This window comes from Dendrobates tinctorius, unplaced genomic scaffold, assembly GCF_039654945.1.
Source record: "Dendrobates tinctorius isolate UK_male_01 unplaced genomic scaffold, ASM3965494v1 ptg000081l, whole genome shotgun sequence".
NCBI classification, from domain to species: domain Eukaryota; kingdom Metazoa; phylum Chordata; class Amphibia; order Anura; family Dendrobatidae; genus Dendrobates; species Dendrobates tinctorius.
This window is the reverse complement of record NW_027361749.1, coordinates 13,514,300-13,529,752: the sequence shown is the minus strand read 5'-3', so window position 1 is coordinate 13,529,752 and position 15,453 is coordinate 13,514,300. Positions and strand designations below refer to the sequence as shown.

The 15,453-nt window shown below is 43.7% G+C and overlaps 1 protein-coding gene across 2 annotated transcripts in view; it reads left to right on the top strand.

The window, feature by feature from the left end:
* The window catches only part of PRKDC (protein kinase, DNA-activated, catalytic subunit), a 503,687-nt gene that overhangs the window by 123,701 nt on the left and 364,533 nt on the right, over positions 1 to 15,453 (top strand). For both annotated transcript variants that reach the window (XM_073583775.1, XM_073583776.1), the window contains exons 18-21: positions 5,189 to 5,348; positions 9,532 to 9,618; positions 13,449 to 13,568; positions 14,468 to 14,627. In XM_073583775.1, the coding sequence (XP_073439876.1) occupies positions 5,189 to 5,348; positions 9,532 to 9,618; positions 13,449 to 13,568; positions 14,468 to 14,627 (527 nt within the window). The remainder of the gene's footprint in view (positions 1 to 5,188; positions 5,349 to 9,531; positions 9,619 to 13,448; positions 13,569 to 14,467; positions 14,628 to 15,453) is intronic.

The following is a 15,453-nucleotide window of genomic DNA, read 5'->3' as shown; positions in this document are numbered from 1 at the left end:
TCTCTGGGCCCTGCGTTTGCTTCAGTTTGGGCGGCCAACGCCATCCTGGCTTGGGCCAAAAAACTACAGGAGGGTCTTCAAGCTTCAAATCCCGAGCTCTCGGACCAAGCGGTCCAGATAGCAGTGGTAGCAGACTACATGCTTCATGCAGCCCTGGATTCCGCAAGAGGTGTAGCGGGAATAGCATCAAACGCCATCACGATCCAACGCATCCTCTGGCTGCGAGAATGGAAAGCGGATGCGGCCTCAAAGAAGTCCCTCACGCGACTTCCGTATCTTACTGGAAGACTTTTCGGCGAAAAGCTGGACACAATGATAGCCAATGCCACTGGGGGTAAGAGTACCTCTCTCCCTCAACTAAAACCGAAACGCACGTTTAAACGAAGAAACCAGACGCGATTCCGATCCTTTCGGAATTCCTCGGGCTGGTCCGTCTCGCGCCCAGCGCAAAACCATAACTGCTCTCTACGCAGGGACAACCCACGGACGCAGCGGCGACCGGACAGGTCTTGGCAGTTGAAAGCAGGCCAAGCGAAACCCAAGGGAGGAAAACCTCAGAACTTCGCTTCATCATGACTCACGAACTCCGGAAGACACCCCACCAGTAGGCGGCCGACTTTTACTCTTCCAGCAAGTCTGGCTGCCTATTACAGAAGACAGGTGGGTCAGGGAAATAGTGTCTTCCGGATACAAGATAGAGTTCACTTCTGCTCCACCGAACCGGTTCTTCCTTTCTATTCCTCCAACACCACCAGACAAGGCTCGTGCTTTCCACCAAGCGGTCTCCTCTCTCCTTCAAGCAGGAGTTGTGGTGCCGAGTCCCGCGAACGAGAGATTCCGAGGGTTCTACTCAAATCTGTTCGTAGTCCCCAAGAAAGGAGGCAGCGTCCGACCCATACTGGACCTAAAACAGCTCAACAATTACGTACGGGTCCGTCACTTCCGCATGGAGTCCCTCCGGTCCATCATTGCATCCATGGAGCACGGAGAATACCTTGCTTCCATAGACATACAAGATGCATATCTGCACATACCAATTGCCCCCGCCCACCAAAGGTTTCTCAGGTTCGCGGTCAACCAAAACCACTACCAGTTTGTCGCCCTTCCGTTCGGACTCGCCACGGCTCCAAGAACGTTCACCAAAGTCATGGCGGCCACCATGGACGTTCTGCACTCAAGAGGCATTCTAGTCATCCCGTACCTGGACGACCTCCTCATCAAGTCTCCCACTTTCAAAGATTGCGAGGTCAGTGTCTCAATCACAATAGACACACTGAGTCGCCTGGGATGGCTAGTCAACCTACAGAAATCGTCAACTATCCCAAGTCAGACTCTAACATTCCTGGGAATGTTATTCGACACCTCCAGGGGCCTGGTGCTCCTTCCCAAGTACAAGACACTGGCCATCCGTCTGGGAGTTCGTACACTCCTTCGCAGTCCTCCTCGATCTCTCCGGTTTGCCATGAGAGTCCTCGGCCGGATGGCAGCAGCAATAGAGGCAGTGCCATTTGCCCAGTTTCACCTCAGGGTCCTTCAACTAGCCATACTCAACTCTTTGGACAGGAATCCCTTCTCCCTCGACAGGGAGTTCAGGTTGACGTCGTCAACCAGGAGGTCCCTGCATTGGTGGCTCAAACCAACCTCGCTTACACGAGGGAAGCCCTTTCTCTCAGGACAGTGGAAGATCCTGACTACCGATGCAAGCCTGACAGGCTGGGGGGCGGTGCACCTACATCACAGGGCACAAGGCAAGTGGTTACTGAGGGAAGTGACATTGCCCATCAATATTCTGGAAATCAGGGCCATCCTCTTGGCCCTGAGAGCCTTTCATCACTTGCTTGCAGCCTCGCACATACGGATACAGTCGGACAATGCCACGGCTGTGGCATACGTGAACCACCAAGGCGGGACCTGCAGCGCCCAAGCGATGAGAGAAGTGGCGCATATCCTCCGCTGGGCGGAAGACACGAGGTCGGTACTTTCTGCGGTCCACATTCCGGGTGTAGAAAACTGGGAAGCCGACTTCCTCAGCAGGCAAGGAATGGACTCGGGGGAGTGGTCTCTCCATTCCGAGATTTTTTACCAGATCTGTCAACGCTGGGGAACCCTGGAGGTGGACCTAATGGCATCCCATCTCAATACCAAGGTCCCCAATTTCATGGCCAGGACACACGACCCGCGGTCGCTCGGAGCGGATGCCCTGGTCCAGGACTGGTCCCAGTTCTGACTCCTGTACATTTTTCCACCCCTCCCCCTAATCTCCAGGGTCGTGAGGAAGATCAAGCAAGAGGGAGTTCCAACCATCCTCATCGCTCCAGACTGGCCCAGACGTACATGGTACGCCGACATCGTTCAACTTACAGCAGACGTCCCCTGGCGTCTACCCGACCGTCACGACCTTCTGTCTCAAGGTCCGTTCTTCCATCAGAATTCAGGGGCTCTCAATTTGACGGCATGGCCCTTGAAACCTGGATTCTAACCCAGGCAGGTTTTTCACCGGCAGTCATTGCGAGTATGATCAGGGCAAGGAAGCCTGCCTCCGCCAAGATCTATTATCATACCTGGAGAGCTTTCTTTTCTTGGTGCGAATCTCATGGACAAGTCCCACTCCCTTATTCCCTCCCGAAGGTACTAGGTTTTCTTCAATCGGGTCTAGACGCCAAGCTATCCTTAGGCTCGCTTAAGAGTCAGGTGTCGGCGCTTTCAGTCCTTTTTCAAAAGCGCATTGCTACTAAACCGCAAGTAAGGACTTTCATCCAGGGAGTTTCCCGATTGGTTCCTCCCTACAAACGTCCGCTGGATACGTGGGACCTCAATCTGGTCCTGACAGCATTGCAAGCTCCACCCTTCGAACCTCTTAGAGGAGTTCCACTCTCCATTCTGTCTCAGAAAGTGGTTTTTCTAGTGGCGATCACCTCGTTACGCAGAGTGTCGGAATTGTCAGCACTTTCCTGCAGACGGCCTTTCCTAGCCTTTCACCAGGACAAGGTGGTTCTCCGCACGGTACCATCCTTCCTTCCGAAGGTTGTGTCCAACTTTCACCTCAATGAGGAGATTTCACAGCCATCCCTTTGCCCGGTTCCGGTTCATAGAGTGGAGAAGGCTCAGCATACGCTTGACCTCGTCAGAGCATTGCGGATTTACGTGTCCAGGACTGCACCTTTCCGGAAGTCTGATTCCCTCTTCATTCTTCCAGAAGGTAGTGGCAAGGGACTGCCGGCTTCCAAGGCTACCCTTGCCAGGTGGATCAAGTCCACCAAACATGAGGCCTACCGACTTAACAGTTCCCCTCTTCCGGCCGGTATCACGGCACACTCTACACGGGCAGTAGGGGCCTCCTGGGCCATTCGGCACCAGGCTTCGGCACAACAAGTGTGTAAGGCGGCCACTTGGACTAGCCTACACTTGTTGTTGAGCCTGGGTAGACTGGTTCTGCAGGCGGCAGTGCCCCAAATTTATGGACCTGCTAGCACAATATTCGTCCATTGCTTCCCACCCAGGGACTGCTTTGGGACGTCCCATGGTTCTGTGTCCCCAATGAGGCGACAGAGTAAAGGAGATTTTTGTGTACTCACCGTAAAATCTCTTTCTCTTAGCCTCTAATTGGGGGACACAGCTCCCACCCTGTTGCCCTTATGGGCCGTTGTTTACGGTTGAGTTCTCATATTGTTCTTTGAGCTCGTACATAGTAGCCTTCTTACAGGCATGGTTATGTTATTTGGTTATGTTCCTCCTAATGCTTTTGCACAAAAGTGGAGAAGGCTGACGCCGTCCAGGGGTGTATACTGCAGAGGAGGAGCCAAAGTTAAACTTTTTCAGATTATGCATAGTGTCGCCTCCTAGTGGACAGCAGCATAACACCCATGGTTCTGTGTCCCCCAATTAGAGGCTAAGAGAAAGAGATTTTACGGTGAGTACACAAAAATCTCCTTTTTCCTTTCTTAAATAAAGGTTAAGTTATTGAAACCAAAAATGCTGGGATCCGAAGTTCCTACATGCAGGTTCGCTACCAGTAAAAAATATTTGGCAGCAACGGCAGTAGGACTGGGGGGGTGTAAGGTATGTAGAGTAGACAATTAGAACAAGAATTCCAATTCGAGAGGCTTGTGTACTAGTCTAATATTAAACTATGGGAGCAATGACTTCTGAGAACGTAGCAATACAAAATGTGTATTTTTTATTATTTCTTAATTTTTAATGACCTGGTATTGGGAATTACATACAGTTCTCACAAGGGGGTCACCATCTCAGTCACAATAACTTCATCTTCTATGAAAGTGCTTAAAATATACCTTACACTTCTTTCATAGGCGGGAAAACAAACTCCCATTACAGTTACTGATGATGATTAGACAGATACCATCGCTTTAATGAAGATCACAGTTAGCTTCCCTGATGATATACTTACAATGTACTAACTTGTTTGGGAGAATATAGTGGGGAGGATAATCAGAGCACTACTATAGCAGATAACGATTGTATTCGCTCTAGTAGTCAATGTGATGCTGTGCCAATGCATTCTGGGATTGATAGCAGTCCATACTGGAATAAAGTCTTTCTAAATTTTTGGAAATCTAGATTTTGAAGAAAAATAAATACAAAGACAAGACTGAACTGCAGGGAAGTATGTACGCTATATGTGATAGAAGTATAGTTTCATAGAAAAACAGGGCTTGCAGTGATGGAAAAAAATAATTTCAACAGCGGCCGCTGGTGTTCCTACTTCCCTGACTTGATTTATGTTCTGGAGACGTGTCAGAAACTCTTGCTCCTGTGATAAAACAGGCAGGGAAATGTGTGAACGCAGCAGCTGTGAGCCTCTATGTTTTGTTGGTGTACTCACTTATAAGTGCTTTCTGCTTCTCCCCCCATAATTGTTTAAAATGCACCTTGTTCATGGGACAACCCCTTTAAGGCTATATTGTTGGAACAATGTAAAAACGTAATGGTCTTGGAAAAAGGGAAGGATAAAACCATACCTGTCAGGAGTGGGCATGTTAAAACTGATTATTTACCTAATTACAAAGTGTTAATATTTCTTTGTCTAGTTTAGGATAGCTATTCTTTGAGAGGGAGGGGGGTTGGTTCTATTACATTTTTTAATCAGCAAATTTAGAAATAACGAGAAATAAAGTGTGAATTCTGTTTTTATTGTAATCTTTTTTTTTTTTTTCTTTTCTCCTTGTAGTGAAGTAATACCAAACAAAAAACTGGAATTCTTTGAGCCTTGGGTTTATGTGTTTGGCTATGAATTGGTTTTGAAGTCTACACGGCTACCCCTGATAAGTGGCTTTTACAGGCTGTTGTCTATCGTAATGAAAAATGCAAAGAAATTGAAATATTTTGAGGTAAGTGTAATTTAAATTATTTTTTAAACTATGTTTTAATGTTTAATTTCTCCTTTTCTTTTGTTTCGTTTTACTATAAAATTATTTTAGTTTCGACTGTAACAAACAAGAACATTTTTACAGGAATTGTAGTGGTCATTGTTCTTAGCAAATACAATGTATTTGATGCATGTACACAGGTAAAGCTCATAAATTGCTGGTGGTGATTTCGAATGACTAAATGTATTAATGTCGTTCGAATGACTTAATGTATTTGGGGTAGATATACAGTTGTGTGAAAAAGTATTTGCCCCCTTCCTGATTTCCTATTCTTTTCCATGTTTGTCACACTTAAAGGGAATCTGTCACCCCATTTTTGGACTATCAGCTGCCGCCACCGCCATCAGGGGCTTATCTACAGCATTCTGTAATACTGTAGATAAGCCCCGATGTAACCTGAAAGATAAGAAAAACGAGTTATATTATACTCACCGGGGGGCCGTCCGGTCTTGGTCCAATGGGTGTCACGGTCCGGCGCCTCCCTTCTTCATATGATGCCGTCCTCTTCTTTGCTTCCTGTCGCGGCTCCTGCACAGGCGTACTTTACCTGCCCTTTTGAGGGAAGTGTAAAGTACTGCAGTGTGCAGGCGCCGGACCTCTCTGATCTGGTCTGGTGCCTACGCACTGCAGTACTCTGCTCTGCCCTCAACAGGGCAGAGTGCACCTGCGCAGGAGCCACGACGGGAAGCAAAGAAGAGGACGTCACCGTTGGAAGATGGGAGGGACCGGACCGTGACACCCATCGGACCAAAACCGGACCGCCCCTGGGTGAGTATAATATAACTCATTTTTCTTATCTTTCAGGTTACATCAGGGGGCTTATCTGCAGCATTGCAGAATGCTGTAGATAAGCCCCTGATGGTGGTGCCGATAGTCGAAAAATGGGGTGACAGATTCCCTTTAAATGTCACCCAAAAATTTAAATATTAGACAAAGATAACACAAGTAAACACAAAATGCAGTTTTTAAACAATGGTCTTTATTAATAAGGGAAAAACAAATCCAAGCCTACAGAGCTCTGTGTGAAAAAGTGATTACCCCCCACCCTTCTTAAAACTTAAATTAACTTTGGTTTATCACATCTTTGGGAAGCTGAGTTCAAATTCCCTAGCCACACGCAGGTCTGATAACTGTCACACCTGTTCTCAATAAATCACTTAAATAGGACCTGCCTGACAAAGTCAAGTAGACCATAAGGTCCTCAAAAGCTAGACAACATGCCGCAGTCCAAAAAAATTCTGCAACAAATGGGAAACAATATAACATAATTGAGATCTGTGAGTCTGGAAAATGTTATAAAGCCATTTGTAAAGCTTTGGGACTCCAGCGAAGCACAGTGAAAGCCATTATCCACAAATGATGAAAGCATGAAACAGTGGTGAACCTTTCCAGGAGTGGATAGCCAACCTAAATTAGCCCAAGAGCGCTGCAACGGCTCATCCAAGAGGTCACAAAAGACTCCACAATAGCATTCATAGACCTCACTTGTGTCCGTTAAGGTCAGTGTTCATGACTCCCACCATAAGAAAGAGACTGGGCAAAAATGTCCTGCCTGGCAAAGTTCCAAGGCGAAAATCACTGCTGAGCAATAAGAACCAAAAAGATTGTCTCAGTTTTGCCATAAAACATCTTAATAATCCCCAAGACATTTGGGAGAATACTCTGTGAACTGACTAGACAAAAGGTGAACTTTTTGGAAAATGTATATCCTATTACATCTGACGTAGAAGTAGCACAGCATTTCAGAAAAGGAACATCAGACCAGCAATAAAATAATGTGGTGTTAGTGTGATGGTCTGGGGCTGTTTTGCTGCTTCAGGGCCTGGAAGACTTGCTGTGGTAAATAGAACCATGAATTCTGCTTTCTACCAAAAAATCCTCAAGGAGAATTTCTGTTCATCTGTTCATGACCTCAAGCTGAAGCGAACTTGGGTTATGCAGCAGGATAATGATCCAAAACAAAATTAAGAATTTGGAGTGGCCTAGTCAAAGTCCTGACCTTCATCCGATTGAGAAGCTGTGGTATGACATTAAAAAGGTGGTTTATGCTAAGAAACCCTCCAGTGTGGCTGAATTACAAGAATTCTGCAAAGATGAATGGGACAAAATTCCTCCAGAGCATTGTAAAAGACTCGTTGCCAGTTGTCGCAAATACTTTATTGCAGTTGTTGGTGCTAAGGTTGTCCCAACCAGTTATTAGGTTTAGGGGGAAATCACTTTTTCACACCGGGCCCTGTAGGTTTGGATTTCTTTTTCCCTTAATAATAAAGACCTACCGTATATACTCGTGTATAAGCCGAGATTCTCAGCCCATTTTTTTGGGCTGAAAGTCCCCCTCTCGGCTTATACACGGGTCATATACCTGGGGGTCGGCGGGGGGGGGGAGTGGGGGTGTCAGAGATCATACTTACCTGTCCTGCCACGGTCTCTGCAGCCTCGCTCACTTCTCCACTGTCTCCCTTCCTGTCTTCAGTGGTCACGTGGTACCGCTCATTACCACTCATGAATATGCGCATATTCATGAGTGTTATGAGCTGCACCATGTGACCGCTGAAGACAGGAAGGGAGACAGTGGAGAAGAGAGCGAGGTTGCAGTGACCGCGGCAGGATGGGTGAGTATAGCGATATTCACCTGTCCCCGGTCCATCGCTGCTCACCGCTGTCTCTGCTGCATCCTGTGTCAGTGACGTTTAGGCAGCAGGGGGCGCGGTGACGTGGTTAAGCGCACCGCCCCTCTGCTGGCTGAACAGTCACTGACACAAGAAGCGGCAAACCGCAGCGATGGACCCAGGAGAGGTTAGTATGGCTTTTTTTTTTTTTTGCAGCATATGGGGGCATATTCTATGGAGCAGCATATGGGGCATATTCTATGGGGCAGCATATGGGGGCATAGTCTATGGAGCAGCATAGGGGGGCATATTCTATGAGGCAGCATATGGGGGCATAGTCTATGGAGCAGTATATGGGGGCATAGTCTATGGAGCAGTATATGTGGGCATAGTCTATGGAGCAGCATACGGGGGCATAAACTATGGAGCAGCATATGGGGGCATAGTCTATGGATTCCACCCTCGGCTTATACACGAGTCAATAAGTTTTCCCAGTTTTTTGTGGCAAAATTAGGGGGGTCGGCTTATACACGGGTCAGCTTATACACGAGTGTATACGGTACATTTAAAATCTGCATTTTGTGATTACTTGTGTTATCTTTGTCTAATATTGAAATTTGTTTGGTGATCTGAAACATTTAAGTGTGACAAACATGCAAAAGAATAAGAAATCAGGAAGGGGGCAAACACTTTTTCATACAACTGTACCTTCCGCATCTCTAGTAGAGCTAAGCAAATCGGGTCCAGCAGCTACGTAGCTGCCACATACATAGGAGGCGGTATGCAGGGCTCCCATCCATCAACCACATACAAATGACTCTGTCCCTGGACTAGAGTCCTGTAAATCAATTCACTCATTTCTAAAGGCTGGTCAATTGCTTTTACCCTCACATATTTTGTTTATGAACTACTAGATGGTGGCCTGATTCTAACGCATCGGGTATTCTAGAATATGTATGTAGTTTATTTATGAAGATTTAAAAATAATGCAATGAATACACAGGATTTTCCAGGTAAAATATAAACTTGACTGAACTATGTGGCACTGTGACTGACAGAACTTGTTCAGTAAAACTGAGTGAACTACGTTGCGCTGTGAGTGAGGGTTAAATTCCACACCAATATCGCTGATTGGTCGCCGGGCGCGACCAATCAGAAAAGCGTGGTTCAAATCCCTCAGCAATTCGCAGGCCGACTGCACCTGTCGCTGGTCATCTCCCGGCTGCGTCGCCGCTAACCTCCGTGCAGCAGGAGATGACCTGCGCCGCAGATCTCCCGACGGTAGGGGTGGCGTGCGTCGTTTGAACTCCGCGGCTATCGCTGATTGGTAGCGGCCGGCCGGGCGATTAGCGATGCGGGATTTCCGTTACAAACAGAGAGACAGACAGACAGAATTAGATGATTATATAGTAGATTGCTACAAATCTCCTGAACGTCTACCCGCATGTGAATCTTAATGGCACATGTTGTTAGCACTGTATTTTTTTAATTTTAATATTAAATTAGTATTTTTGAAACTCTTCTTGTTCTTGTAGGGTGTCAATACAAAAAGCTCTGTTAAATGGCCACAAAATTCAGAAAAGCTTTCTTGCTTTGCATTGTTTGTGAAATTTGGTAAAGAGGTAAGGTATTCATATTTCAAAAACTATTGTGGTTAAGAAGTGTTTCCACTTAAATATACACTATGTCTCCTGAATATTTTGATACTGGATTTACATTTGAGAAATGCATGTCACTGTATACAAAGATTTCTATTTGTAGGCTTCATTAAGAATTGCAGCACAAGTCATTATAATTCTAGTGCCACCTATTAGAAGTAGAAATGCTACAAGTCAATATCAACCTTTTAATGATCCTTGCCATATGACTTAGGATAAAAACCAAATCAGAATCTCAATTTGCAGGTACACTGTTTCGGGGTATTGCCCCTCATCAGTACAAAGTATGAGATCTGATTTGGCTAAGTGAGAGGCTAAGAATCATAGAATCATAGAATCGTAGCGTTGGAAGGGACCTCCTGGGCCATCTGGTCTAACCCTCTGCTCAAAGCAGGATTCGCTAAATCATCCCAGACAGATGTCTGTCCAGCCTCTGTTTGAAGACTTCTATTGAAGGAGAACTCACCACCTCTCGTAGCAGTCTGTTCCACTCATTGATCACTCTAACTGTCAAAAAGTTTTTTCTAATATCTAATCTGTGTCTCCTCCCATTCAGTTTCATCCCATTGCTTCTAGTCTTTCCTTGTGCAAATGAGAATAAAGAGGATCCTTCTACAATGTGACAGCCCTTGAGATATTTGTAGACCGCTATTAAGTCTCCTCTCAGTCTTCTCTTTTGCAAGCTAAACATTCCCAAATCCTGCAACCTTTCCTCATAAGACAGGGTTTGCAGACCGGTCACCATTCTGGTCGCTCTTTTCTGAACTTGCTCCAGTTTGTTGATGTCTTTTTTAAAATGTGGCGCCCAAAACTGGACACAGTATTCCAGATGAGGTCTGACCAAAGAAGAGTAGAGGGCAATAATGACTTCACGTGATCTAGACTGTATACTTCTGTTAATACATCCTAGATTGCATTTGCCTTTTTTGCTGCTGCATCACACTGTTGACTCATATTCAGTCTGTGATCTATTAGTATACCCAAGTCTTTTTTCACATGTGCTGTTGCTTAGCCCTATTCCTCCCATTCTGTATATGCTTTTTTCATTTTTATTGCCCAGATGTAGTACTTTGCATTTTTCCCTGTTAAAAACCATTCTGTTAGTTGTTGCCCACTGCTCCAGTTTATTTATATCTTTTTGAATCCTCTCTCTCTCTTCTCTAGTATTAGCTATCCCTCCTAGCTTTGTGTCATCAGCAAATTTAATCAGTTTACCCTCAATTCCTTCTTCTAAATCGTTGATAAAGATGTTGAACAATACAGGGCCCAGGACAGAGCCCTGTGGTACCCCACTTGAGACATTCTTCCAACTGGATGTGCAGCCATTTACAACCACTCTTTGGGTCCGATCACTAAGCCAGTTATGAATCCACCTAACAGTTGCCTTGTCCATTCCATACTTAGTCATTTTTTCAATAAGGATTGTGTGAGATACTTTGTCAAATGCTTTGCTAAAGTCAAGATATACTATTTCTACAGCATTTCCCTGATCCACCCAATCAGTGATTCTGTCATAGAAGGAAATTAAATTGGTCTGACATGACTTATTAGTTACAAACCCATGCTGACTCTGTTTAATCACTTCATTCTTATCTAGGTACTTACATATATGTTGTTTAATAATTTGTTCAAAGATCTTTCCTGGTATAGAAGTCAGACTCACCGGCCTATAGTTACCTGGGTCCACCTTCTTCCCCTTTTTGAAGACGGGAACAACATTTGCTCTTCTCCAGTCTTCTGGGACTTCTCCTGTTCTCCAAGAATTTTCAAAGGTTATGGAGAGGGGTTCAAAAATTTCTTCTGCTATCTCCTCCAGTACTCTGGGGTGTAATTTCATCTGGACCTGGAGACTTTAATTCATTTAGGTTAGCTAAGTGTTTCCTCACTATATTTCTGTTTATAGATATCATGGATTCTTCTATTCCCTTAATAGGACAGTGAAGAACAGTTGATGTTACATTTCCTTTCTGAGAGAAAACAGATGCAAAATCGGAATGAGTTCAGCCTTCTCATCATCCTGGCTTACTATTTCACCATTTTCATCCTGTAAAAATCCTATAGCATCTTTGACTTTTCTTTTACTTTTGACATATCCCCAAAATCCTTTATTATTGCTTTTGACCCCTCTTGCAAGCCTCAATTCATTGTCAGCTTTAATTATCTGATTTGTGCCCTGCAGGTTCTGCAGACAGCATTATATTCTTCTTTAGATATGCCTCCCTCTTTCCATTTTATAAACATTTTTTTCTTCCTTTTTAGCATGTGCTTAAGTTCTGTGTTCATCCATCCTGGTTTCTTTAAATGCTTCCTATTCTTCCCTCTTTTCAGAATTGTTAATAATTGTGCTTTGAGAATTTTATTTTTCAAGAGTTCCCATCCTTCCTGTATATTTTTGTCTTTAAGGATATCCAGCCATTGGATCCCTCCAATTCTCTTTCTGAATCCCTTAAAATCTGCCTTTATGAAATCTAACCTTGACGTCTGAGTCTTCACAGGTCTTCCTCCTCTAGTTATCCAAAATTCTAAAATAGCATGGTCGCTACCTCCTAGGGTCCCAGCCACTTTTACCTCCTCAACCATTTCCTCCCTGTTTATAAGGATTAGATCCAAGATAGCAGTTCCCCTTGTTTTCTCCCCTACCTTTTAAGACTGTGACCTAAGGGGTAAGGTTTCTCTTTGTGGAGAGTGACATGACAGGTCTGGCATGCGAGTATGAGGAGAATTAAACGCCTTGCATTCTCCTCTGGAAATTAAATATGCAAATTGTCTCTTCAGAGTGGAAGAGGACTGGCACTCTAGTGCCACCTATTGGAAGTAGCAATGCTGCAAGTCAATATCAACCCTTTAATGAGCCTTGCAATACGACTTAGGATAAAATCCAAATCAGAATCTCAATTTGCAGACAGTATTTTGGGGTATTGCCCCTTGTCAGTGCAAAGATTGCTATTTCCAATAGGTGGCACTAGTGTTCAAGTCCTTTTCCTCTCTGAAGAGACAATTTGCATATTTAATTCCCCAGAGGAGCTTGCAAAGTGTTTAAGTCTCCTCATACTGGCGTGCCAGACCTGGCATGTCACTCTCACCAAGAAGAAACCTTACCCCTTAGTGTATGTTCCCATGGTCAGTAAACGCTGCGGGTTGGACGCTGCGTACTTATGCACCGTCCAGATGTTACAGCATAGTAGATGGGATTTCAAGAAATCTCATCTCCACTAGGTGTGCAGGGACGCCACCGGCTTTCCTGCGTAGATGCACATGCGGGGCGCGTCTTTCCTGACCGCAGCATGTCTATTTATCTTGCGGAGACGCTCAGCCTCCGCAAGATAAAGTCACCCGTACAATGTAGTGGGGCGCAGGGATTCTGCACTGTTCAATGAGTACATTCTGAATCAGCTGCGTTCAAAAGCCGGCAGCGCTTTGGATGGAGCGGACATGTGCTGCATCGAAAGCGCTGCTGGTTACTCACTGTGGGGAACATACCTTTTAGATTTTAGAAAAATTTTTTTTCTTTCTTTTTTTTGATCTTCACCATTTCAGCCTTTGCAAATAACTCCAGTTATTTGCGTATGGTTTTTGATTTGACTTTGCAGCAAGTAATGCTTAATCTTGTTTCATCTTTTCCACAAAAAAAATTGTCAGTTTTTGTTTTTTCTAGTTTTTAATTCCTTGGTTTATGACCATTTTTAAGTTTTAGGTGTTCCTCCTTGTTTCCCTGATTCTTATTTACTTTTGTACTATATATTTTGTTTTATTAATGTTTTGCAGTTTTAATACCAATGTCATTTTTAAACTAGGTATCCGCCAAGATGAAGCAATTTAAGGATGAGCTTTTAGCATCTTGTTTAAAATTAATCCTTTCCCTGCCTCATGATATTATCATGCTTGATATGAAAGCCTACATCCCATCATTACAAGTAAGCCATAACTTTTTCTTTCTGACCGTATGGTTGTATAATATTAGAATTTTATTTTGCACAATAATTATGTAGAACTGTACTCACACTTACCGGTAATCTTGTTTTTTTTTGTTTTTTTTAACCATTCAAGGGAATAGGAATCAAAACAGCATGTTCTCATACCACTCGCCCTCACCATTCTTTTGTACCGCAGCCTGTGTCTCCCTCGAGTCTGCTTGCGTCCTCATTTGGTTGGGGACATCATGTGACTGCGGTAATGTCTGATTGTTATTCACAGACTACCCTGCTGCAGCCACTTAAAGGCCGCTGATTAATTGCACTGGTCACATGATGTCTCCTGCTGGAGGAGGATCCGGGGGGTGTCTAGTGATTATATAGATTTATTTTAGACCACCATGGACCTATTTAAAAACATAATTGACAACTTCTTGAAAGCCCAATTGAAGATAATAAAGTCTTCTTGTATCTGAATGTGAAATACTTGCATGAAAAAAGAATAAAAATCTTATAGCATAGCGCAACAATTAGGCATACACGCATTAAAGGGAACCAGTCGCCTGATTCTTGTTGATATAACTGTGGCTCTTTGAAATGTCCCTGACTTTAAAGTCTGGCTGGAGACCAGACTAGTCGAGTGCCGTCCTGGCAGCTTCTCCCGGCGCTGCCCTTGGTGATTGATAGTCCTCTCGTTATGGATCCTTAAAGTTGTGCAGTCAGGCTCAGATTCACGCTTACTTTTTTGGCAGAATGAATCAGGTGACAAGTTCCCTTTAAGTGATGGAGATGCATATTTTATATCATTAGATTGCTTCTGGTTTGTATAAATTGCAGAGATATTATTAGAATTGACTATAATACATATGCAAGAATATTACATTATGTTTCATTATATACAGACTGCCTTTAAATTAGGCTTGAGCTCCCCACAGCTTGCAGATGCTGGCCTTGATGCACTTGAAGAATGGTCATCTCGAATTCCTCCAGATACAATGGAGCTGTACTACAAAGACATTCTACCATCTCTAGATGGCTACTTGACAGACGCATCATCCACAGGTATGAGCATTATTTTGATTGCACTTTATATGGGTAATTTATTTTATTACCTGAGTGCAGATCTCAGTTTGAGCTACTTGTCTGCATTGCCTGATTTAGAGCGTAAGACTTTTTTCGAAAGATACTCCTACGTGTCAATTTCTATTTCTGCCTTTTGTGACCCGCCTGACACTTTGTATCTCATCCCATATAAAGCAAAATATGTTCTATGTGATTGTTGCGATTTTGTGGAAGATTGATTTTTTTTTTTTTAATACTAAGTGGTACAACTTTGGACAGAATTAATGAAATGGCACAAAATTTGGTTAATCAATAAAACGTTGGATTCCAGAACCACAATTTGACACTAGATGCTGCTATCATGCAAAATTTACTTTGGCGATTACAAATCTCTTTTGTACATTGCAGTGTCATTAGGTTCATGCCATACAATTTTAGACAGATCTTCTTTAGTTTCTAAATTCCAATAGCAGATGATACTGGACCCAATGTATCACTTGCCTATAAAATAAGATTCAAGGTGCCAGTTCAAAGCTTGGAGTTCCCAGAATAAATTACCTTTAATCCTCGTTGACCTGAGAAGGTAACATGTCGTAGCTTATTTTTTCCAGTCAGATCATTTTTTATTGTGAAAGATATCAAAATACATTCACCTATTAATTTGATTTTTAGAAACAATCAAAACTAAATAAAACAAATGCACATATAAAAAACATATACATCATTGCGAACCAAATAAAAACCAGTACATACTAGCGTTCATTATAGGTATTATAATTTGCTTACTACAATTTACATACATACGTATATACTCGAGTATAAGCCG